This window comes from Salmo trutta, chromosome 13 (assembly GCF_901001165.1).
Source record: "Salmo trutta chromosome 13, fSalTru1.1, whole genome shotgun sequence".
In the NCBI taxonomy this organism is placed as follows: Eukaryota; Metazoa; Chordata; class Actinopteri; order Salmoniformes; family Salmonidae; genus Salmo; species Salmo trutta.
Window position 1 is genome coordinate 76,036,821 of NC_042969.1, and position 17,689 is coordinate 76,054,509.

The window sequence follows — 17,689 nt, forward strand, 5'->3', positions numbered from 1 at the left end:
AAATGTTGTTCGATTATCTCGTCCTGTGAGGTGGAAGAATTCCTTTGTCTCTCCATGAAAACACTCTGTCTCTATATACTGTGGCCATGAGGTGGGACATTTTCTTAGGAATTTACGACCCCTTCTGATCACAGCAGCCTGGGTGTAGGAGACAGAGGGAGATGGTGAAGAAGTGCAGGGGGAGGGGGTCAACTGTGCGCGCTGTACCCAAAGAGGGCAACGTCATGACAAGTGTTTTATGTTTCTCTGTTTTGTAATGTTTCTAGGTTTTATTGTTATACCGGCATCTATGTAGGCTCTGTTTAGCTGGTTAATGTATGTAATGTAAGGTTGGGATAATTTAACTGAATGTCAGACCAGAATTCTCTTCATGCAACTCTGTCATATTTCACATTCAAATAAAATCTTGGAAATGGGTGTGAGAGTGCATTGGAATGGGTGTGAGAGTGCATTGGTGTGTGTGTGTGTGTGTGTGTGTGTGTGTGTGTGTGTGTGTGTGTGTGTGTGTGTGTGTGTGTGTGTGTGTGTGTGTGTGTGTGTGTGTGTGTGTGTGTGTGTGTATGTGTTAGTGTGTATGTAACAGGATAGCTGTCTCACCTTTTAGGACCTCTCTTTAGAAATGGTTGAGCTAGATCGAACCAGTCTCAGACTTAGTCTGGTTGGAAAGGGCAGGAAATGGTAACAAAACAAACAACATTGAATAATCATACAGTATGTCATCTTAGACTAGTCAATGGCCTGGCCTTCAAGGGTAGACTGAGGCTTCGACTGAAGAAGTCTTTGTGTGTGTATTGAGTTTTCCTGATCAGGGCAATTTTAATACCTTTCTGACTGATTCTCCTGATCACAGCTCTGGTTTGCGGCTAAAACTGTTGCTACAGTAGCTGTTCGTTTATGGATGAATCACGCCTAAGAGAGTGTCTCTGTTTGGCTCCATAGAGAATCTCTTGTGTAACCATTTCACTGCACCTGCGATAACATTTGCAAAACTTTGTGTGCAACCAATAAACTTTGATTTGATAGTATCTCAGGAGAGGATCATGTTCCTGAACCTGCTGACCCAGGGGCAGGGCTTTTGCAGTGACTGTATTACCGCCACACCGGCGGTAACAAGTTATGAAGGCAGTTAAAGTTTAGTCAAGGTAATTACAGTAGGATTCTCCAAGCTCTGATGCTGCTGATGGTCATTAGTAACCTACCAAACTTGTTAACTTCCTCGTACTCAGCACTCTATTGGCCGTCTAATCTCTCTGACATCAATGCAAATGTAATCAAAAATCGAATCAAACACTTCATGAGAGCCCATGAGCTCATGTTGCTTAACGTTTCTATAGGCTATGCAATTTCATGAGAAAACAGAGTGATGGCCTCTATTAAAAAAAGGAGGATCCCATCAGCTTTCTATAGGCTAGGCCGACTAAATTTATTTCTACATTTTTCTAATATTAAGCACATTGCTTATCTTTACAACAGGAGTATAACTTACCTGGCTGGCTTGAAAATAAACCATGGGGAAAAGCGTCCTCCATTCGCTTTTTAAGTACATAGATGATATGTCCATCACGCCCAGGCTTTAGCTGCGTCCCCTGGCTGTTCATGGTGGTACCTGTGATTTCACAGAGGTCTTATGTGATTGGTCTTATGCAACAGACAATTGTACAGGTAGCTGTGTCCCCTGGCTGGTCATGGAGGTACATCTTATTATAGGCACATCTCACAGGGCTCTAATGTGATTGGTTCATGCTACAATTTGTTATACAACAGACAATTTTGCAGATACATTGTCTGTTTTTGTACTGATCTGTTCAGTACCGCTGGAACAACTAGATTAGCAGATGGAACTGTGGTTTCTCCATCCTTGGCTTATTGAACTGAAAAGATGGAATGTCGTCTGCTGTGTAAACACCTCTCTCTGGCGCCTGCATCCATGGCGACGATGATGATGATGATGCTGTAACTTTATCACAGAACATCTGGCAGTGGAGTAAACAGAGGTGGTTTACCAGGTACCTCTCACTGAGCTGGTTGGGTCATTGATTCATCAAATGCAAAGATGGTCTGTGGAGATGGTCTGATAGAACAGAAAGGGTTCAGGAAGTGACCACATAGCAGACGAAGTTCCTCTACAACGGGAGGTTGACGCCCCTCTCTGGGTGAACAGGAAGCGGAAATTAGTTACATCTGGTTGGTTCGGCCATTCATATGGGAGAAAATGGATATGGAAGGAATAGGCTTTTAGGATAAACGCAGAAAATAAGGTCTGAGGTTAACATTTTACATTTATGTAATTTAGCAGAAGCTCTTATCCAGAGCAAGTAGGGTTAAGTGCATTGCTCCAGGGCACATCGACAGAGTTGTCACCTAGTTGGCTCAGGGATTCGAACCAGCGACATTTCAGTTACTGCTTACTGGCCCAGTGTTTGTATTTTTACTACTTTAAAGTACTTTACACCACTGCACACAACCAAATGAAAAAGTGTATTACGTTCCTTTGCCAACCCATGTGGGATATGCTGCCTGCAACACATTTCAACAAATAACAAATTGTACTGTTTGTACAATTTGCTCCCACTCAAAAATGAGTTTTTTTTTATCAATGACTATGGCACATTAGTCCCAGTGAAGTCTCTTCTCTCAGGGAAAAGTGTGTTGTTGCCAGCCAAAATGTCTTTACTTTCCCTTACTGGTTCCATAAAACACTTGAAACTCCACAAAATAATCCATCTCCTGTAGTCTGTACAGGTTGAAGAGCACTTTAGTGAGGGAACATAATGTGTTCTTAGACAGACAGACAGACAGACAGACAGACAGACAGACAGACAGACAGACAGGCAGACAGGCAGGCAGGCAGGCAGGCAGACAGACAGACAGACAGACAGACAGACAGACAGACAGACAGACAGACAGACAGACAGACAGACAGACAGACAGACAGACAGACAGACAGACAGACAGACAGACAGACAGACAGACAGACAGACAGACAGTGCGTCTATTTCAGATACAGACAGAGGAGTACCCTTGACTTTCCTGATAATGACCACCAAATCAGCAAAGGTTCAGACCATTCTGAAACAGACCGATTTATCTTTTTGGGGGGTTTATTTGTTTCTATGTTTTTTTGCCAATAGCACATTTCTACAATTACAGTACAATTAATGCAATGTTATAACCAGGTTCAGGATATTTGTATTTATTTATGTTTATTATGTTTTTGCTGTGGCTGTCTCTCTCATCACAGAGAAGATAGTGTACATCTCGGACCAGGTGGCGACCATCTTGCACTGCAATCGGGAGCAGTTCACCAACGCTAAGTTTGTAGAGTTCCTGACCCCTCAGGATGTCAATGTGTTCTACAGCTTCCCCACACCCTACCATCTGCCCTCCTGGAGCATGTGCACTGGAACAGCTACCTATGACCCTTCTACACACACAGACGTATCGCTTCCCTTCTATGCACTCAACGATACAAGCTGTTACTACAGTACCCATGTATACGCATGATGAAGCACGTCTGCAGGCATATCCAGTGGATATTGATGAGCAGCAGGTAGGCTGTTGGAAGTAGACTCAACCGGATTAATCTGGCTGCTTGGATATATATATATATATATATATATATATATATATATATATATATATATAACTCTCTCTCGCTCTCTCTCCCTCAGAATCATCTCCCACGGAGTGCAGGCTGGAGAAATCCTCCTTCTGCCGCATCAGTTGAGCAGGAAACCATCGATCATAAGGGGGAGGATTAGAGTGGTAGGGAGAGAGGAGGGATGGGATGAGGGAGTCAGCTTTGGTCTTTTATCACCACCTAGTGGTTAGTGACTCTACTAAGGAGTTCTGTATGATGTAAAGAAGCAATTTAGTGTTGAACAGGGGGAGGTAGCGTTGGTATGTATGTATGTATGTTGTGACTCCATGCTCTGTGTGTGTGGTGCATAGTGGTGGATGTGGGAGAGGAGGGAGCCTGCAGTACTTCCTGTTCCGTATGACCCCCTACCTGATGAAGGTCCAGGTTGCTGAGTTGGCTGAGGAACAGTCCTGCTGGCTGCTACTGGCTGAGAGGGTACAGTCGGGCTACGATGGTAAGACACACACAGACATCAGTCTCTCTGAGATCTCAATGTCTCTCTCAGCACTATCGAACAGTGAGTCTCATACACACACTAGAATGCACACATACATTCAAGCCTAATGCCCATTCACAGCCTAACACACACACACTCAACACAATCTGTCTTTTTTACATCATTTCTATCTGTTTCTGTTTTCCTTCCCAGCCCCCAGGATCCCTTCTGACAAGTGTATCTTCACCATGACACACACACCCAGCTGTGTGTTCCAGGACATAGATGAGAGGTGAGGTCATTAACATTTATACACAACACCTCATCTGTTTATGTGCAAGGCTCAAGAAAAAATGGCGCCAGAGAAGAAGGCTGATGTTTTACGTGTCCCCAACCGATTGTGTTTTTTTGTTTGTTTGTTTGTTTGTTTGTTTGTTTGTAACTTACTTTGTACATAAAGTTGCCACTACCGTCTCTTATGACCGAAAATAACTTCTGGACATCAGGACTGCGATTACTCACCACGGACAAGCAGAATCCTTTTTTTCCTTAAAGAGTCTGAAGAGCCCGACGCGAATGATATACTGCTTTCTCGGGAACAGGCACAGATTCCTGTGATTTGCGCGAAGAGGAGGCAGAGAAAAAGGGGCCAGAGGGCGGGCTGCCTGCTGATAATTCGTAGGCGATTGAATAAACCTCTACTTCCGTCCATTCTGCTAGCAAACGTGCGATCTTTGGAGAATAAATCAATGACCTACACGGTAGATTAAACTACCAACGGGGCATTCAAAACTGTAATATCTTATGCTTCACGGAGTTGTGGCTAAACGATGACACTATCAACATACATCTGGCTGGTTATACGCTGTACCAGCAGGGTAGAACAGTGGCGTCTGGTAAGACAAGGGGTGGCGGAACTATGTAATTTTGTAAATAACAGTTTGTGCACGATATCTAAGGAAGTCTCGAGTTATTGCTCACCTGAGGTAGAGTATCTCATGATAAGCTGTAGACCACACTATCTACCTAGAGAGTTTTCATCTGTATTTTCCATAGCTGTTTACATACCACCACAGACTGAGGCTAGCACTAAGACAGCATTGAATGAGCTGTATTCCACCATATGCAAACAAGAAAATGCTCACCCAGAGGCGGCGCTCTATTCATTATTGTGAATAGACAAATATGGGAGTACATGGAAAAGAATGATCTGATTACAGCCAATCAGCATGCTTATCGCAAAAAGCATTCCACTACCACTGCATTGGTTGACATGACTGACCAGAGGCTCAATGCTATGAATAAAGACAGGTTTGTGGGTGTACTATTTTTTTTATTTTAGTGCAGCATTTGATAAGTGGATCATGAAATAATTTGGACAAAATGATTGCATTATGGGTTTAAGGAGGCAGCATTGAATTTGGTAATCATATCTAACTGACAAGAAACAGTCATGCTTTAAACTGTGGAATACTTCAGGGCAGCCACTTCTTTACTTAATATATACCAATGACCTTCCTTATGCCTTAACTCAAGCTACTATATTTGCAGATGATACTACAATTTATACAGCAAGACAATCAGTTCAACAGGTACAGCAAGCTCTAGAAGTAGATCTGGGAAAAATCAGGGAGTGGGTTTGCTGGAACAAACTTCTTTTGAACACCAAGGTTACATTGGTCTGTTCCACCAGGAAAATGCCAACACAGCTGATTGTTGTGTGTAGTGTATCAGGTTGCACAGCAGTTGATTGTTGTGTGTAGTGTATCAGGTTGCACAGCAGTTGATTGTTGTGTGTAGTGTATCAGGTTGCACAGCAGTTGATTGTTGTGTGTAGTGTATCAGGTTGCACAGCAGTTGATTGTGGTGTGTAGTGTATCAGGTTGCACAGCAGTTGATTGTTGTGTGTAGTGTATCAAGTTGCACAGCAGTTGATTGTTGTGTGTAGTGTATCAGGTTGCACAGCAGTTGATTGTGGTGTGTAGTGTATCAGGTTGCACAGCAGTTGATTGTGGGATACAATTATGTATGGGATAAGTATTAATTGAGGAAGTGGCAGAAACCAAACTGCCTAGGGTGCAGTTTGACAACTGCTTACCGTTGTCTCAAATAACTAATCTATGTAAAAAATAATAATAACAATTAACTGCATGCATAATCAGAAAGATAGTTAAATATTTACCGGGAAAGATTATTAAGCAAACAATCCAAGCATTAATTGAGAGTCAGGTGAACTACTGTTCTGTGGTCAAACAACCCAAGCATTAATTGAGAGTCAGGTGAACTACTGTTCTGTGGTCTGGGGAAATGCATCAGCAAGTGAAATTAGGAGGCTGCAGATTGAACAGAACAAAGCAGCAAGGATTGTTTTAAGGTGGAGATATGGTTCTTCTGTTGTAGTCATGCTCAATGCTCTTGGTTGGTCATCAATCAACAAGACACCGGTCTCAACGTCAACTAGAAACTCTAATGTACTCGTCCTCTTGCTCAGTTGTGCACCGGGGCCTCCCACTCCTCTTTCTGTTCTGGTTAGAGCCAGTTTGCGCTGTTCTGTAAAGGGAGTAGTACACAGCGTTGTACCAGATCTTCAATTTCTTGGCAATTTCTCGCATGGAATAGCCTTCATTCTCAGAACAAGAATAGACTGACAAGTTTCAGAAGGAAGTTCTTTGTTTCTGGCCATTTTGAGCCCGTAATCGAACCAACAAATGCTGATGCTCCAGATACTCAACTCGTCTAAAGAAGGCCAGTTTTATTGCTTCTTTAATCAGAACAACTGTTTTCAGCAGTGCTAGTATAATTGCAAAAGGGTTTTCTAATGACCAATTAGCCTTTTTAAAATGATAAACTTGGATTAGCTAACACAACGTTCCATTGGAACACAGGAGTGATGGTTGCTGATAATGGGCCTCTGTACGCCTATGTAGATATTCCATAAAAAATCTGCCGTTTCCAGCTACAATAGTCATTTACAACATTAACAATGTCAACACTATATTTCTGATCAATTTGATGTTATTTTAGTGGACAGAAAATGTGCTTTTCTTTCAAAAACAAGGATATTTCTAAGTGACCCCAAACTTTTGAAAGGTAGTGTAAATTCAAGCAATAATTTAGAACCATTTAAATATAATAAATTGGAAGGTTGTGCAAGACTATGGTAGATGAAGGAATCAATCTGTCTTTTTAGACTGTTAGAGTATTTATCTGGTCAATATGTCAGTGTATTATGTCTGTTAGTAACAGTGTGTTATATGTTAAAATGGGATCGTATTATAAATGGTACTTTTATGTTTAAGGACTCTTGGAAGATTAGTCCAAATTAGGACTAAAAGAGATCGTAATAAAATCACATCTGTGTGTTTCTATAACAACACTTTCTTGTCCTCCTACAGCCGGTCCACAACATGGGCTCCAGTGGTTACGGTAACCATGGCAGCAACGGTTACCACGGGAATGGGAAAACCATTGAGAACAGGAATGTGGTTGATGAACCAGGCAAATCCAAGCCGGTGAGTTGGTACCACTCTCTACATTTCTTCTGGTTGTCTTCAGTATTCTAAATCATTGTCTTGTTATTTTCTCGGCTAGATCACTTGCTCTGTCTCTCTTCCCCACTCACACCATCTCTCTCTCTCTCGCTCTCTCTCTCTCTCTCTCACTCTCTCTCTCTGTGTCTTACAGAGGACATTCCAGGAGATCTGTAAAAGGGACCACATGTTGAAGAGTCAGGACCAGCAGGTCTACTTTCCCTCTCCCTCTCCCTCTCCCTCTCCCTCTCCCTCTCCCTCTCCCTCTTCCTCCAAACCTGAATCCAGGAAAACCACAGACAGTAAGTGGTGCGTGTGTGTGTGTGTTGGGAAATATTGACATTTTTTAGTTTGTAAATGTGTGTGTGTGTATGCACATGTCTGTGAGAGTGTGTGTTTGCTAACAGATGTGTCTCCAGCAGGAGCACAGCAGCATAAGAGTCCTGTGGCGTTTCTGAAGGACTCAGCGGTGCCCCCTCTGCTTGTCAAGGACAGTACTGCTACTGCCAGTGTGGAGGAGCTCACCTGTAACGACCAGACTGTCTACTCCTACCAGCAGATCAGCTGTCTGGACAGTGTCATCAGGTATCTGGAGAGCTGTATCCCCCCCGTCACGGTGGAGAGGAAGTACCAGTTCTCCTCCTACACTGCATTCTCCATGCATGCTTCACGGTGGGAACTACACATGCAGAGATCATCCGTTCACCTACTCTGCATCTCACAAAGACACGGCGGTCTCAAATTTGGACTCATCAGAAGTGACTATAGATAATAACAGAGACTAGCAGCAGTGTAAAGGGGGGGGGGGGCAGGCAATTCAAATAGTCTAGGTAGCCATTTGGTTAGATGTTCAGGAGTCTTATGACTTGGGTGTAGAAGCTGTTGAGGAGCCTCTTGGACATAGACTTGGCGCTCTGGTACCATTTGCCATGTGGTAGCAGAAAGAACAGTCTATGACTAGGGTGGCTGGTCTAGCAATTTTTAGGGCCTTCCTCTGACACCGCCTGGTATAGAGGTCCTGGATGGCAGGAAGCTTAGCCCCAGGGTTTTTTTTTCTTCACCTTTATTTAACCAGGTAGGCCAGTTGAGAACAAGTTCTCATTTACAACTGTGAGCTGGCCAAGATAAAGCAAAGCAGTGTGACACAGACAACAACACAGAGTTACACATGGAATAAACAAACGTACAGTCAATAACACAATAGAAAAATATATGTACAGTTTGTGCAAACGTAGAAGAGTAGGGAGGTAAGGCAATAAATAGGCCATGGAGGCGAAATAATTACAATTTAGCATTAACACTGGAGTGATAGATGTGCAGATGATGATGTGCAAGTTGAGATACTGGGGTGCAAAAGAGCAAGAGGATAAGTAACAATATGGGGATGAGGTAGTTGGGTGTGCTATTTACAGATTGGCTGTGTACAGGTACAGTGATCGGTAAGCTGCTCTGACAGCTGATGCTTAAAGTTAGAGAGGGAGATATAAGACTCCAGCTTCTGTGATTTTTGCAATTCATTCCAGTCATTGGCAGCAGAGAACTGGAAGTAAAGGCGACCAAAGATGGGTGAAATAGGACAGCTGGGACAGATTGGTGAAATGGCTGCAGCACATACACTTTCCTTCGTTCCTGAGCAGCCCCCATACCAGCCCCAACCAGCCTACACCTCCCAGCATCCATCCCCCGGAATTCCCACTCAGAATACCTTTAACCTCCAGCATGGCTTAACTACCCAGCAGCCCTTCCAGACCGCCTACTCTATCCAGCTGTCTTTCCCAGCACAGACGGTCTACACTACCCAGCAGGCCTTCCCATCCCAGCCCTCCTTCCCAGTGCAGGCTCAGTTTGTCCCCCAGGCTTCCTACCCCACCCAAGCCTTCCCCTTCGGCCTGCCTTCCGAGGCCCCCAAAGCCCTTGCCATTGAGACCGGAGAGGGGGCAGTGTCCCTCTCCTCCACCCCTTCCTCCACTGGACAGGTGCTGGCTGTGTTCCCCCCACTGTTTGTCTCGCTGCAGCTCGCCCCTGCAGCTCAACCTGCTGCAGCTAGAGGACAACATGGCACCCCCTAGTGGAGCTCCAGGGAGCAGTACAGTAGCATTGTACAGCAGCACTGTACTGCAGTGTTTGCACTGTGAGGACTCTTCCTGTGACCTGCTGGACATCCTGCTACATGATGAGACCGACTCATCCTCTGTGTCTGGCTCCGGTTCTGGATCTGGGTGTAGATCTTGGTCCTGCTCTGGTTCCGGGTCCAATGACAGGGGAACATCCAGCAGTGCCTCTGGTAGGAGGAAAGGTCAGCACAAACACAGCAGTCATCTGTACCTCACCTTGCCCAACCAAACTGCAACACTGTGTCTCTCTCAAACTCTCAACCTCACATTACCTCACATTATCCCTCTGTCTCAAGGCTCATGCCTTTAAATATTCCTCTTGTCTTTAGGGAGCAATGACACCTGCAAGTACTTTGGCAGTGTGGACTCCCTGGAGAATGACCCGAAGGCCAAGGTCAAGGCTAAGGCCAGAGAGAGGGTGGAGGCTGAATCTAAGGCTGGACAGAGCCAAGTCCATAGTCAAGGCCAGGGGAGGGGGATGGAGAACACTTAATCGAGTATGTCCACCAGGAACCCCTCTGGCTGCTCATGGCCAACGCCGACGAGAACATCATGATGACCTATCAGATGCCCTAACAGGGAGTGATTGACAGGACCACCGACCAATAGCAGAAGGGGGTCATTGTGGGGATATTTTTCTTATGACCTGGTTTATTATTGGTATTTTATTACTGTTCCTATTGAATCTTGCTTGAAAACATTATCAAAGGCTGAAAGGAAGTGGATGTTTACTTGCTCTTTGCTTATAATTACCTCCGTTTTTGTTAGTAGCATGTGACAACAATATTTCACCATGATGGTTCTATTCAAGCCATACTAACAGAATGTTGGCCCAAACTATAGAGACAATGATTTCTACTGACCTACACTATCTTTAGAGTTTGCTGATAATAATAACAAGTAATGAAATAGGAATTATGATCATACTTAGTAATTGGCTATTAGCTAATTAAGAAAGCCATGATGGTAACACTATGAAGAGGAGATGAGAAGCACTGTTGTTAATCATTTATAACAGAGCTATCTCTCTCTATGTCCTGGTGTGTACAGGGACATCCAGAAGGTGTTGAGGGAGGACCAGCAGAGGCTGACACTGATGCAGAAGAATCAGCCGCATTTCTCCTCCATCCAGCAGAGGGAGCTAGTGAAGGAACAGCCCTGGGTGAGGGGGGGGGGGGGTCTGCCCAAGGCCATCACCGTCAAGGTACATCAAACGTCAGGCTTCACACACACACACCTCTCACACTCAAACACACATGCACATGTATACACACACACACACACAGAGAGATGAGTCTATGTCTTCATGTGGGTACCAACACGTATCCTTGTATTTCATCAGGAGTGTTTGCACTGTGAGGACTCGGCCTCAGCCCCTATCGAGGAGGACCTTTCTAACATGGAGGAAGAGAAGGGGGACAGCCCCCCACCACCCAGACAGAGGAGTCCTCCACCCCCCACCCCGACCCAGACTTTGACTTGTAACAGATGACACACTCTGAGCAGCAGAGGGCGATATTTAGCCACTGACAGTGGACCTTCACAGTGTGGAGACATACAGGACACTCACTCACGCTGGGGATGACTCAAACCCTAGGGCTGGGACAATTACCATGTAACCAACCGTTATGGATGAAGACCGACAGAAAAATGTAATAACCGTCATAACCGTTTAAAAAAAGTGTTTAAAGTCAATAACACAATATACAAATCTGTATACAGTGTGAGCAAATTAAGTAAGAAGGTAAGGCAATAAATAGGCCAATAATGGCGAAATAATTACAATTTAGCAATTTACACTGGAGTGATATGTGGAGATGACGATGTGCAAGTAAAAATACTGGTGTGCAAAAGAGCAGAAAACAAATATGAGGATCAATCAATCAATCAAATGTAGTTATAAAGCCCTTCTTACATCAGCTGATGTCACAAAGTGCTGTACAGAAACCCAGCCTAAAACCCCAAACAGCAAGCAATGCATTTGTAGAAGCACGGTGGCTAGGAAAAACTCCCTAGAAAGGCAGGAACCTAGGAAGAAACCTAGAGAGGTACCAGGCTATGAGGCGTGGCCAGTCCTCTTCTGGCTGTGCTGGGTGGAGATCATAACAGAACATGGCCAAGATGTTCAAATGTTCATAGATGACCAGCAGGGTCAAATATCTTAAGGTGAATGCACCAATTTGTAAGTCGCTCTGGATAAGAGCGTCTGCTAAATGACTTAAATGTAAATGTAAATAATAATAATCTCATTGGTTGTCGAGGGTGCAACAGGTTAGCACCTCAGGAGAAAATGTCAGTTGGCTTTTCATAGCCGATCAATCAGAGTATCTCTACCGCTCCTGCTGTCTCTAGAGAGTTTAAAACAGCAGGTCTGGGACAGGTAGCACGTCCAGTGAACAGGTCAGGGTTCCATAGCCGCAGGCAGAACAGTTGAAACTGGATCAGCAGCACGGCCAGGTGGACTGGAGACGGCAAGGATGAGGTAAGTAGCTGGTTGGATGTGTTAATTACAGATGGGCTGTGTACAGCTGCAGCAATCGGTAAGCAACGCTTGAAGTTAGTGAGGGAGATATAAGTCTCCAACTTCAGTGATTTTTGCATTTCGTTCCAGTCATTGGGAGCATAGAACTGGAAGGAAAGGCGGCTAAAGGTGTTAGCTTTGGGGATGACCAGTTAAATATACCTGCTGGAGCGCGTGCTACAGGTGGGTGTTGCTATGGTGACCAGTAAGCTAAGATAAGGCGGAGCTTTACCTAGCAAAGACTTGTAGATGGCCTGGAGCCAGTGGGTTTGGCGACGAATATGTAGCGAGGCCCAGCCGGTCGCAGTGCTGGGCAGTATATGGGGCTTTGGTGACAAAACAGATGGCACTGTGATAGACTGCATCCAATATGCAGTAGTTGGAGGTTGGAGGCTATTAGAGTGTTGGAGGTTATTTTGTAAATTACATCGCCGAATTCAAGGATCAGTAGGATAGTCAGTTTTAAGAGGGTATGTTTGGCATCATGAGTGACGGATGCTTTGTTGCGAAATAGGAAGCCGATTCTAGATTTAACTTTGGATTGGAGATGCTTAATGCGAGTCTGGAAGGAGAGTTTACAGTCTAGCCAGACAACTAGGTATTTATAGTTGTCCACATATTCTAAGTCAGAACGGTCCAGAGTAGTGATGCTAGTCGGGCGGGCGGGCAGCGATCAGTTGAAGAGCATGCATTTACTTTTACTAGCATTTAAGAGCAGTTGGAGGCCACGGAAGGAGAGTTGTATGGCATTGAAGCTCGTCTGGAGGTTTGTTAACACAGTGTCCAAAGAAGGGCCAGAAGTATACAGAATGGTGTCGTCTGCGTGGAGGTGGATCAAAGAATCACCCGCAGCAAGAGCGACATCATTGATATATACAGAGAAAAGAGCCGGCCCGAGAATTGAACCCTGTGGCACCCCCATAGAGACTGCCACAGGTCCGGACAACAGGCCCTCCGATTTGACACACTGAACTCTATCTGAGAAGTAGTTAGTGAACCAGGTGAGGCAGTCATTTGAGAATCAAAGGCTGTTGAGTTGTCAGTGTATATGTGTCTCATGGCATATGTCAGTGTATATGTGTCTCATGGTATATGTCAGTGTACATGTGTCTCATGGCATATGTCAGTGTATATGTGTCTCATGGTATATGTCAGTGTATATTTGTCTCAAGGCGTATGTCAGTGTATATGTGTCTCATGGCATATGTCAGTGTATATGTGTCTCATGGTATATGTCAGTGTATATTTGTCTCATGGCATATGTCAGTGTATATTTGTCTCATGGTATATGTCAGTGTATATGTGTCTCATGGTATATGTCAGTGTATATTTGTCTCATGGTATATGTAAGTGTATATTTGTCTCATGGTATATGTCAGTGTATATTTGTCTCATGGTATATGTCAGTGTATATTTGTCTCATTGCCATTTTGAGAACCTGATATTTTAGCACAGTTCATTGCGTTTTTGTAGGTGCATTAAAATGTTAAAGTTTCCTCCCCCCATGTTGATCTGGACAGGTAAGGGTTTGTTTTGTTGGGATGGTGGTCCATGGGGTTTTCACCCTGCATTCTAAGGCTGGAACCTGATGAAGAAGGTAAAAACCCAGATGGTAAGATTGTGACTATTGTTCAAAAGCAGCAGGTAATATAGGCCTATTGGGATATTGACTTCCCTGACTCAGTGTCTTCTCTGGGAGGGTTATCTTTGTATGAGTGTTGTGCGTGAAAGCATCAAACACAGCGGGGAAAGCTCAAGAAACTGTCAGAGCGGTGAAGGGCTAGGCCGAAGCTTCTGTTGTTAGATCAGTGATTATTCTTTAGAGTCAAAGACTGTTGAGAGGAGAGACTCATCCATGGATAGAATGGGAGTCCCAGGGGATCCGTTTCAGAACCATATGCTCCCATCCACGTTTGAATGCCTCATGCCAACTGGCACCGGTCACTAACCTTTAACCCCGGAATTGAAATTCACCATCACGAATCCGCAGCTGATGCGTTAGGATGCTGTGCAATTCTTAATTTGCCTTTATCATTCACAGGACTCGAAAACGAATTTGGTAATATCACCAACATGTCATATGTCACCTTAGATTAATGGTGATTATGCGCCATTATGATAAAGATGGGAAACAGACCCGGGCTCCCTGTAATGGTGCAATAGACTGCTTTATGCACATTTTGAACTATGGGTTTACCAAGCAGCAACAGGCTTTGAAAAACGAATAGGGAAATTGGCTCATGATACAGACGTCATCATGACAAAAATCTATGAATTGCTATTTTAAAAAACGATATAAGTCGTTTTGTATTAGCCTAAGTGATAAATATGTATTTTCCTACTCTTGAATCTTTAGGTCTACATTTCTCTTACTCCGAAATGTCCTTTGACAGGTGCAAAGACGAATCAAAGCTATAGGCTACAGCTGTGTCTGTGTCAGTATCTCTCAACTCGCTGGCTTTGTCACCATTCTGTCAAGTGGTAGCCTGCCGATCCAAAGCTTTAATCATTGCGTCCTCTGCTTCCATGACCGTTGTTCCACCTCGCCAAATGTGTGGCCCAGGTTTGACCAGCTACAAACCCCTGTGGCTGCTCAACGCTAATCCGACTTGTTAGCCATTCATTCCTTCATCAAAAGATGACAACAGTCTGTGAATCTATTAATGTGTATTTGACAAGAAATTAACATCCGTGATGAAAGTATTTTTCATGAAACGTTCTTTTTTTTTATAAGAAATGCCAAAAGTGCCTGTAGTTGCAAAATCACCCAGCTATTTCAGTGTTTTTTCCCCCAGTGGACTTTAATCTTTATCATTGGCACTCATTAGGGCACAGTCGGTCTACTGTAATTGTGATTGAAACATGTCTGTCTAAGCAAATCGATGAGCAAAGGAGGTTGAACGTGTTCATACTCCACCGTGAGATTTACATGATAGCTTAGTCTAGCCTATTGGACCTGTCATGTTCTTAACAGTATGCAGCGAACCCGAGTGCGTTTTCATGGTCAAAAGGCCAAGTAGGCTAATTGCTTTGGATAGCTGTGCGTAATTATTATGGTTTAGCGCTAATATTCAATTCACAAATATGTCTTACAAGATTGACTTCTACATGATTTGTGGACTGATGTTTCCAGGTGCTCTAAAAATACTGATTGATTAAATGCCTCAAGAAATGGATTTTGATTATGGGAGCGTGGCACTGGCCTTTCATAGTCCTATCGTTTTGTTTCAATGAGTTTTTGGCAATTGGTTAATTACCTGGCCAGTAAGAGGCCTGGTGTTGTTAGTTTATGTTTCAGGCTGCAGTTACTCTTTTAATTGCTTTGTTTGTCAACTGGGCGATTCAATTGCCTTGTGATATTAGGTACTCTGCCAATCGTTTATAATGTTATGCAAACAGACGTCAAGTCATTCAGCTTGAAATGCCTTTTAATTGGATTACTTTTGGGTCATTCTGTAAAATGGTGTAAACAATCAAATTTTACACATGAAGACTGTCATTTTCATTAAATGATTTTATTAATCACATTGACATTTTAAGGACAAAACATTCTACACATTGTTACAGCGTCAAGTGGTTGGGGAAATATACGCATTTCTTTTAAAGGTTACAGGGCGAATAAACAAGGGCCTTTTTTCTGTACGAATCTTCACTGGAAACATTTTTTTATAGCCTATTCAAGGCATCACAATAACTTTTTCTTATGCAAATCCTCTATACATATTAAGATATTTACAAAAACAAACATGAGCAGTTCCCAATTGCGCAATAGCAGGAAGTGAATTTCCGGCGGCATGCGCTTTCCAGGTATGTAACAGATGATGTCACAACCTGTGGCCAGGTAGACTCCAAACTATTCTATTAAATTCCAAAGGCAGACAGTTGACCAGTACGGGCCACTACCAGGGCCTCCACATGGATTTGTAGTAGCTGATAGTGGGCATGTTCTGGGCCTCTTGGTTCTCCAGTGCGTCAGTAGCGCCCTGGTTGTGCTCGCTGTCTGTCTCGTACAGGTCAGAGCACAGGTCCTCACTGGAGGTGGTGGAGGCGACGGGGGAGAGGGCCGAGGAAGAGACGCTGGATATACTCCTGCATCCGGGTGAGGCTAGTGCCACGCACACTGCCTCGCCGGCTGGCCAAGTGCTGCCGTTGTTGCTGGAAGTGACCGGTATTATATCCATAACCATGTCCTGGAAGTGATCCTCGTTCAAGGGCATACACTCCAGCAGGTGGTTCAGTAGCTCGGCCGCCACCGTCGCGTCTATCCCGGGACAGTTGGACACAAACATATGGACCTCATGCATGCACTGGATGTAGCCTGCTGCAAACCTCTCGCTGGCCTCCCGGTTCATGATGTCAGTCTCTGAGGAAGAAAGGAAATTAGGCCTACTTAGATTCAGTTGCACTCCCTCGGTGGGCGTTATGATAAGCAGCACCTGATCTATGCCTAAATGCACTTTAATGAGTGGATGAAAGGGTCAATAGTGTATGCCATTGCTCAGTTTACCTTGGGGACGATCCTTGAGAATATGCTCCACTTTTTTCACCGTCATCTCCAGAACCTCTGCGTTCTCCACCTTTGACTGAAACCGAGGGGAGACAAAGCGAAAAATATTAGATTTCATTCGCTTCTATTGTATGACAGGTGCGCCAGGTGAGTCTACGGCAGGGGAGGTGCGCCAAACTCACGTCGGTGTCAGCGAGCAAGGTCCGGAGCTCCTGCAAACTCTCATTGATACGAGCACGCCTCTTCTTCTCCACCAAAGGTTTTCTCGCCTGTAACAATGACACATGGGCCTGTTAGTGCGTTGTAACAATGTAATAACTGCATTACTAGGGTAGGCTACTCTATAGAATGGGATCAGCGACACAACAACCACAGATGCCCCTTACCTTTCTATCCCCTTTATTAATCCCGTAGTAGTCATCCTCATCCATGCCAAGTCCGTTCTTGATGTGCAGAGCCGAGGGGGCCATGTTGGTTTTGAGCCCGAGCGGTGCAGTCAGTCTGATCCCAGTTTGTATTCCACTGCTATTTTCCCGATCCGTGAAAGAGAGCAGCTGGCAAACGGATCCGGTCAGAGAAAATCTAAACACGACAGGCGAGACACCCTTTGATTATTGTACAATCTTCGATAAACGTACTGCTGGCGCTAAAGAGCTGTTCTGGGTATTTATAAGGACTCATTTGCATATGAATGTGTGGTTTGTCTGCACTAGCCAGCGGACAACAGTGCACACACCGTGAGCCAATCAGAGCCCTTTCCTTTGTCTTCGGCCAGCCCTTGCTGCGCGGTGAGGATCAGTAGTGGTCACAATAATTCATATTTTGGGTTGCGTATCTGGCGTCAGTGGTTTTGTTGTTCAACCGAAGGCTATTAATTTAGGCTAAAATTTAAGAAATAATGACAATTTTGGGGAAAAAGAAATAAAAAAGTAGATAACATT

General features: G+C 44.2%; 2 protein-coding genes across 2 annotated transcripts; one reads left to right on the forward strand and one right to left on the reverse strand.

Moving 5' to 3' along the window:
• Positions 1-1,879: 1,879 nt before the first annotated feature.
• LOC115206844 (period circadian protein homolog 2-like) lies at positions 1,880-7,828 on the forward strand. Its single transcript, XM_029774022.1, has 7 exons — positions 1,880-1,953; positions 3,177-3,404; positions 3,667-3,720; positions 3,949-4,094; positions 4,290-4,368; positions 7,472-7,588; positions 7,761-7,828. The coding sequence occupies exons 1-7, from the start codon at positions 1,880-1,882 to the stop codon at positions 7,798-7,800; spliced, it is 738 nt and encodes a 245-aa protein (XP_029629882.1). The 3' UTR covers positions 7,801-7,828.
• Positions 7,829-15,739: 7,911 nt separating this feature from the next.
• On the reverse strand, positions 15,740-17,462 carry LOC115206539 (transcription cofactor HES-6). Its single transcript, XM_029773651.1, has 4 exons — positions 17,135-17,462; positions 16,931-17,017; positions 16,749-16,824; positions 15,740-16,604 (listed from the first exon to the last, which is right to left on the reverse strand). The coding sequence occupies exons 1-4, from the start codon at positions 17,216-17,218 to the stop codon at positions 16,141-16,143; spliced, it is 711 nt and encodes a 236-aa protein (XP_029629511.1). The 5' UTR covers positions 17,219-17,462; the 3' UTR covers positions 15,740-16,140.
• Between the last annotated feature and the right edge of the window lie 227 nt (positions 17,463-17,689).